The 8,061-nt window shown below is 58.2% G+C and overlaps 1 protein-coding gene across 1 annotated transcript; it reads left to right on the plus strand.

The window, feature by feature from the left end:
- Positions 1-423: 423 nt before the first annotated feature.
- LSM7 (LSM7 homolog, U6 small nuclear RNA and mRNA degradation associated) lies at positions 424-7,831 on the plus strand. The gene is made up of 4 exons (XM_032178960.2): positions 424-551; positions 635-725; positions 4,861-4,932; positions 7,531-7,831. The coding sequence occupies exons 1-4, from the start codon at positions 468-470 to the stop codon at positions 7,671-7,673; spliced, it is 390 nt and encodes a 129-aa protein (XP_032034851.2). The 5' UTR covers positions 424-467; the 3' UTR covers positions 7,674-7,831.
- The last annotated feature ends 230 nt before the right edge of the window (positions 7,832-8,061 follow it).

An 8,061-nucleotide genomic window follows, 5' to 3' on the forward strand; every position in this document is an offset into this window, starting at 1 on the left:
AAGGCCACAGAGCCGGACAGAGGCGTCCCCGGCGGCAGCTGGAGACCCCGAAACGGAGAAGCAGAACCGGAGGACAAACTTCAGACCCGGTGGGAAGTGAGGGGCGCTGCAGCGGCGGAGGCCCTCCGAGGCGGGGAAGGGAGAGGAGCCGGGGACAGACCCGCAAGGTCACGGCCGGGCCCCGGCACCGCCGGCCGACAACGCGGGGACCGCGGATCCCCGAGGCTGGACCCCCAAGACGGGCCGAGCGGGGTCGCTCCTGCGCGTAGCCCGGGGACCGAGAGGCCGAAGGGCCGCAGTCTGCGGTGCCGTCGGGACCGATGCCGCGCTCACCTGGGCCGCGAGGAGCAGAAAGGCCGCCAAAAGCCGCGCCAGCGCAGCCGCCACCGACGCCGCCATGTCGGCCGGTGCCCGCCGCAACCATCGGCAGATGTTTCCCAGCAACGCCCCGACACCCCGGGCCACGCATGCGCCGCGCATGCGCGTGTGGGGGGGGGTCAAAGGGCGCGGGGCGGTGCCTGCGGAGAGCCACACGGCGCGACAAGATGGCGGTGAGCGCGCGGCGGAATCTGGAGCCGAGGGGTGTGGGGCTCGAGCCGCGCTCCAGGCCTCACGCGCTCTGCTTTCCCCGCAGGATAAGGAGAAGAAGAAAAAGGAGAGCATCTTGGACTTGTCCAAGTACATCGACAAGACGATCCGGGTAAAGTTCCAGGGAGGCCGCGAAGGTGAGGAGGCTCCCGCTGTCGCTACCCCCCCTTTAAAAATTTCAAATAAACCCAGCAACAGAGATGATGAGGATGCATGCGGAAGCACCTCTTTTATTTATTTATTTTTTTTTTTTTGAGACGCAGCGTCGCTCTGTCACCGGGGCTGGAGTGCAGTGGTGCGATCTCAGCTCACTGCAACCTCCGCCTCCCAGGTTCAAGTGATTCTTGTGCCTCAGCCTCCCGAGTAGCTGGAATTACAGGTGTACCACCACGCCTAATATTTGTATTTTTAGTAGAGACGCCATGTTGGCCAGGCTGGTCTCAAACTCCTGGCCTCAAGCGATCTGCCTGCCTCAGCCCCCTAAATTGCTGGCATTTCAGGCATTGAGCCACCATCTCAGCCTAGCATTTTTAACTGGGCAAGTGAACTGCCTTCTCCGAGCCTCCGTTTCCTCATTTGTCAAATGGGGCTGGTAACTCCACCCACTTCACAGGGGGTGGTGAGAATGAATGGTTACAGGCATGTAATGTAGTTGAGGCAGCTCTCAGCAGGAAGTAAGCAGTCAGTCAACACGTCACTTATTCAACAGCCTCTTGAATCTTTGGTTTCTTTTTTTTGTAAGACGGGGACCCAAACCTCTTTGTTCCTGGATTGTAGACAACTGGGTGGCATGAGAGTTATTTAAAAATCACAGTGCCCCAGGCGGGTGGGGCGGCTCACGTGTGTAATCCCAGCACTTCGGGCGTCTGAAGCAGGTGGGTGGCTTCACCCTAGGGTTCGAGGCTGCAGTGAGCTATGACCGCACCACTGCACTCCAGCCTGGGCCACAGAGCAAGGCCCAGTCTCAAAAGAGAAAAAGGAGGCCAGGAGCAGTGGCTCACGCCTTTAATCCTGACACTTTGGGAGGCCGAGGCGGGCAGATCAGGAGGTCAGGAGATCAAGACCATCCTGGCCAACATGGTGAAACCCTGTCTCTACTAAAATACAAAAAGTTAGCCGGGCGTGGTGGCGCACGCCTGTAGTCCCAGCTACTCGGGAGGTTGAGGCAGGAGAATCGCTTGAACCCCAGAGGTGAGATTGTGCCACTGCACTCCAGCCTGGCGATAGGGCAAGACTCCGTCTCAAAACAAAAAGAAAAAGGAATATGAATAAAATGTTTTCTCAGTCTACACCATGCTGACTCCGGACATGGAAGGACATGAGTGAGCGGCCGCTCTTGCTGGTCACACTGCTTCCCTTTGTTTTCTGCCCTTTGTAGCAAATCACCACCCATTTAGCAGCTTAAACAGCACCATGTTATTATCTCACAGGATCTGTGGGTCAGGAGCCAGGGTGCCGCAGCCTCAAGGGCTCTCGGGAGGTTGTAACTGAGGGTTGTTTTTTGGGGTCCACCATCTTGGGGTCTTCTTCTGACCCCACTGGTTATTGGCAGAGCTCAGTGCCTTACCTTTGCAGGGCCAGGGTCCCCATTCTGGCCAGTGTTGGCTAGGGACACTTGCAGCTCCCAGACACTGCCAGCTCGGGACTCTGTTCCCACCATGGTGGTCTGCCCCTACAGTGCTGCAGGCTGAGCCGACATTTGTCCAGATTCAGTTATTCTGGCCAGTGGGAGAATCATCTTTCAGAAAGGGTTTAGGGCCGGGTGCGGGGGCTCACGCCTTAATCCCAGCACTCTGGGAGGCTGAGGCAGGTGGATCACCTGAGGTCAGGAGTTCGAGACCAGCCTGGCCAACATGGTGAAACCCCATCTCTACCAAAAGTACAAAAATTAACTGGGCGCTGTGGCTCACGCCTGTAATCCTAGCACTTTGGGAGGCTGAGGCGGGCAGATCACTTGAGTTCAGGAGTTTGAGACCAGCCTGGCCAACATGGCAAGGCCCCATCTCTACTAAAAATACAAAAATTATTTGGGCATGGTGGCGCATGCCTGTAGTCCCAGCTACTTGGGAGGCTGAGGCAGGAGAATCGCCCTGGAGGCAGAGGTTGCAGTGAGCTGAGATCATGCCGCTGCACTCCAGCCTGGGAGACAGAGTGAGACTCCATCTTAAAAAAAAAAAAACAAAAAAAAAAAAACCACACACACACACAAAAAGCAGAAAGGGTTTGGTCCCTGAAGGGCTCCCCTGATGCAGTCAGGCCCACCCAGGGTGTTTCCCTCTTGACTGGCTCAAAGTCAGCTGATTCAGGGGCTCTAATTACAGCTGCAAAGTTCCTTGTCTTCGCCACATAACCTAAGTGCAGGAGTGACGTCTCGTCCCGTCAGAGTCACAGGCCCTAGCCCACACTCCAGAGGAGGGGCACCTTGACTCCACGTTAGAGACCTACCTACCTCAGTGCTCACATCTGTCCCCGTAAGGAGGGCGAGCTCACTGGTCAGGCTGGTGCCAAGGACCTGAACAGCTGTATCCGACCCCATCTTACAGGTGATGAGTTTCATTTTGCCAGGGAGGGACTTGAGCACAGAGAGAGGGAGCCCTGGAGGTGGAGGCTGAAGCCTTTGGAGGTGGACGGAAGCTCGTATTCAGGCGGGCAGACCTCTGTAGAAGGCCAGACGGCAAATATCTTTAGCTTTGCAGCCCAGATGGTCTCTGTCACAACCACTGAGCTATGCCAGCAGAGCAGGAGAGCCGCCCTGGTCAGCGCCTGAGTGGGCGAGTGTGGTGGTGGGCCAGTGAAACTTTGACTTACACAGATGAGCGGCAGGGCAGGTTCGCCTGAGAGTCGTAGTTTGCAGACCCTCGCCCTGCACCACCGCACAGGGCAGCCCTCAGTGTGTGTGGAGCAGCCACGGACGGGCTCTCAGCCCTGCCTTGGGAGGAGACAGGCGGGCAGAATAATGCCCGGGGTGCCTGCTTCCTGAGATTGGCGGGGGCGTGCAGAGGGCAGCACCGTAAGGGCTGCGGGTTGCTGTCTGGGTTGCTGAAAGATGACAGGGGTAAGGAGGGCAGGGAGGGTGTGGCTGCAGGACGCCCCTCAGTGAGCTCAGAGGTGGAGCCGCTGCTGGACCTCGGCTGGAGGAGCCTACAGGGGAATGGAAGGGAGTCCCAGGCGGGGAGGGTGGGCTGGCCTCTGCTGGGGACACGCAGCTCCCCCTTCACCCTTCTCAGTGTCACCAGACACTACGGAGCAGGATCAGATGGCAGAGGTCACCACCAGGTCAGACAGCCCTAACCTAAGGTGGCAAGTTGTGACCTAAGGCAGCAAGGCTTGAGAGGTGGGGCAGGCAGCGTGGAGAGAGAAGCCACAGCGACCGTCTCAGCCCCCGAAGCCTTTGCACCTGGGTCTCAGAGCATCTCTGTTGCCCGCTCCCCGGAAGCCCTGAGCAGCGGGGCTGGGATTTGTTCTTTTGTATCCCGTGAACTCACTGAGGGACTCAGCATGGGTCAGGCGGCACAGTCATCACCGCTGTCATAGCGGAGCACTCTGTCTCCCCTAGATGAAGCCCTGTCCTCATCAGCCGCCACTGCTTGTCCCCTCCCTGGCCCTGGCACCCACGCATCCCCTCCCTGTCTCTGTGGATTGGCCTGTCTTGGACATTTCACAGAAATGGGATCACACAGTGCGCGGCCTTCTGTGTCTGGCGTCTCTCACCGAGCTGACGTCCTCAGGCGCGTCCTCAGGCACATCCATGCAGTGGCCTGCGCCAGCCTCACTCCTCTTCCTGGCTGGTGGTTCCACCGCGTGCACGTGCCACTGCCTGTTTTGCTACTGCTTTTGAGCTGAGAATTGTTTTTATGACTTTTAAATAGCTGGAAAGGGATCAAAAGAAGACTGTCTCACGATGTGGAAATTACATGAAATTCACAGTTTAGTGCTTGTGAGTAGAGCTGACTGGCCGCAGTTCAGCCACACATGGACTCACCACCGAAGCTGCTTCCACCCAGGCAGCCCGAGCCAGCAGCTGTGACCGGCACCCTGCGGTCCACACGGCCAGAAGTGTTTGCCATCTGGCCCCCCGCAGATGCGGTCTGCTGCCTGTGGTGGGGAGCATTCTGGAGGCTGCTGTCATCGGCCCCTCCCAGGAGCCCTCTCCTACCCTCAGTCCTCCATCCCTGGAGCAGTTAGCCGCATACCTGGCCATGCTGGGGCGGGCCCTGTGCCCAGGATGAATCTCATGCCTTCTCATTTCTCTCCCCCGGTGATTTCTCCAAGCCAGTGGAATCCTGAAGGGCTTCGACCCACTCCTTAACCTTGTGCTGGACGGCACCATTGAGTACATGCGAGGTGAGTGAGGCAGCGGCCGAGGCGGGCAGCAGGACGGCGGGGGGAGGGGCAGCGGGACGAGGGGGGTGGCCGTGGGGCTGCCTGCTGGCTCTTCCTCTCTCAAACCCACAAAACCTCTGAGTTAGCGACGTGAAGCCTCGTGGCGGCCAGTGGACGGGCTTGAGCGCTCACCGGTCCTAGACGTCCTCGCAAAGCTGGAAACTCCATTGTTGTGGGGCCTGGAGAGGTGGGGGAGCTGCCAGCTCACCCACTGGTCTCTACACACTCACGGGGCACTTAAAGTGCGCCCGGCACAGTTAGAGGACAGCCTTTTTAAATGTTTTATTGTTTTAATTTTTGTTAAATTGGTGATGGGAGAGGCCAGGCGCAGTGGCTCACACCTGTAATCCCAGCACTTGGGGAGGCCGAGGCAGGAGGATCCCTTGAGGTCAGGAGTTTGAGACCAACCTGACCAACATGGTGAAACCCCATCTCCACTAAAAATACAAAAAATTAGCTGGGTGTGGTGGCACACGCCTGTAATCCCAGCTGCTCAGGAGGCTGAGGCAGGAGAATCACTTGAACCTGGGAGGTGGGGGTTGCAGTGAGCCGAGACGGTGCAACTGCACTCCAGCCTGAGTAACACAGCAAGACTCCGTCTCAAAAAAAAAAGAGATAAGCTGAGGTCTCACTGTGTTTCCCAGGCTGGTCTTGAACTCCTGGGCTCAAGCCATCCTCCTGCTTCAGCCTCCCACAGTGCTGGGGTTCCAGGTGTGAGCGGTGGTGCCCAGTGGAGAGCAGCCTCGCTGTGGGGGAGTGAGTGTGCTGTGGAGCTCCTCTCAGGCCCCTCTCCTCTTCTGCCCTTGTTAATCCCCGCTATGAACACAGGGTCCCCGCCCCCACCCCAGAGGACCCTCCCTCATTTCCCTGCCCCTGCTCGCTCTCCTCCCCAGTGAGGCCGCCAAGTCCTCAGACTCTCCCGCAGAAGCTCCTGCTGCAGGTCCCCAGCTGGCAAGTCCCCAGCCTGGCCCAGGCATTGGGAGATGACAGGACTTAGGAGAGAGAGGGTCTTGCCCCTCAGACCCATTGATGCTGAGACAAGATTTATTCTTGGAGCTGGCCATGGTGGGTCATGCCTGTAATCCCAGCACTTTGGGAGGCCGAGACAGGAGGATCACTTGAGTCCAGGAATTTGAGACCAGCCTGGCCAACATAGTGAGATACTGTCTCTACAAAAAAAAAAAAATTTAATAAGCCAGGCATGGCGGTACCTGTGCCTGTGGCCGCAGCTACTCGGGAGGCTGAGGCAGGAGGATTGCTTGAGCCCGGGAGGTTGAGGCTGTGAGCTGTGATTGCGCTACTGCACTCCAGCCTGAGCAACAGAGCAAGACCTGGTCTCTGAAAAAAATGTTTAAAATCCTAGGCCTCATGGTTCTCCCATGCCCCCACCACCGCAGGACCACAGTAGTGAGGAGTTTTAATCACCTTCAGCCTCTTGAGAGCTTGTCTTGGGCTTACCGGCACTTCCCTGGGGTCCCAGCCCACGTGGTCCCCACCCCACATGAACAACCTCTTTCTTTTTATTTTTTTTTTGAGATGGACTCTCGCTCTGTCGCCCAGGGTGGAGTACAGTGGTGCGATCTCGGCTCACTACAACCTCTGCCTCCCGGATTCAAGCGATTCTCCTGCCTCAGCTTCCCAAGTAGCTGGGACTACAGGCGCATGCCACCACATTCAGCTAATTTTTGTATTTTTAGTAGAGACCGAGTTTCACCATGTTGGCCAGGATGGTCTCAATCTCTCGACCTTGTGATCTGCCCACCTTGGCCTCCCAAAGTGCTGGGATTATAGGCATGAGCCACTGCACCTGGCCCAGCCTCTTTCTTTTCTTTTTTTTTTTTGAGACAGAGTCTCGCTCTGTCGCCCAAGCTGGAGTGCGGTGGCGCAATCTCAGCTCACTGCAAGCTCCGCCTCCCAGGTTCACACCATTCTCCTACCTCAGCCTCCCGAGTAGCTGGGACTCCAAGCGCTTGCCACCACGCCCGGCTAATTTTTTTGTATGTTTTAGTAGAGACAGGGTTTCACCGTGTTAGCCCGGATGGTCTCGATCTCCTGACCTCATGATCTGCCTGCCTTGGCCTCCCAAAGTGCTGGGATTACAGGCATGAGCCACCGCACCCAGCCCCCAGCCTCTTTGTTGTAGGGTGAATATTGGCCCCGTAGGGCTCCAGGGACCTTGCAGAGACCAGGAGGCCCAGGGTGCCTGTATTCTGGCCAGCCGTCTGATAACCTGGTTCCTGGCCCTGGCGCCTGGGCCCCAGTGAGCTCTGAGACCCAGGGTAGCCGGCTGTTGTCCAGGCCTCCCTGTTCCCATGGTTTGTGGAGTGAGGGAGGGCTGTGGCTGCTGTCTGTGAAGCTGCCGCTGGTCTCTAGGGGCCGTGGGTCTGAGCCGTGGGAGCCGGGGACCTGCCCCGCAGAGTGCACCCCGTCTGAGGTCCCCGCATGCTCATGGCGCCTGCAGGGTGCAGGTGGGGAGGTCGGAGCGAGGGTCTTGGGTGGGTGGGGGGTCTCAGAGGCTTCCTGGAGCTCCCTCAGTCCTCTCTGTCTACTCCTCCCCAGACCCTGACGACCAGTACAAGCTCACGGAGGACACCCGGCAGCTGGGCCTCGTGGTGTGCCGGGGCACGTCCGTGGTGCTGATCTGCCCGCAGGACGGCATGGAGGCCATCCCCAACCCCTTCATCCAGCAGCAGGACGCCTAGCCTGGCCGGGGGTGCGGCGGGTGCAGGGCAGGCCCAAGCAACTCGGTTTCCCGCGGACTTGGCTGCTGCTCCCACCGCAGTACTGCCTGCTGGAACGGAAGCATTTTCCTTTTTGTATAGGTTGAATTTTTGTTTTCTTAATAAAATTGCAAACCTCAGTGTGTCTGAGCCCCGGAATCTTGCTTTCCCCTTGACCTCCTGAGGAAACCTAGATTCCTGGAGACTGGACTCAGTCCCCGGAGCTCATCACACACCAGCCAGGGTCCCTTCTGGGGGTGAGGGTTGAGGGGTGACCAAGGCGGGCACAGCCAAGGCCGGGACAGGTGAGTCTGGAGCCTCAGTCTGATGAGGGACTTGTGGATTCCCAGGCCCGCCCCCAAGACAGCAG

The sequence above is a fragment of the Hylobates moloch genome, unplaced genomic scaffold, assembly GCF_009828535.3.
Source record: "Hylobates moloch isolate HMO894 unplaced genomic scaffold, HMol_V3 SCAFFOLD_15, whole genome shotgun sequence".
NCBI classification, from domain to species: domain Eukaryota; kingdom Metazoa; phylum Chordata; class Mammalia; order Primates; family Hylobatidae; genus Hylobates; species Hylobates moloch.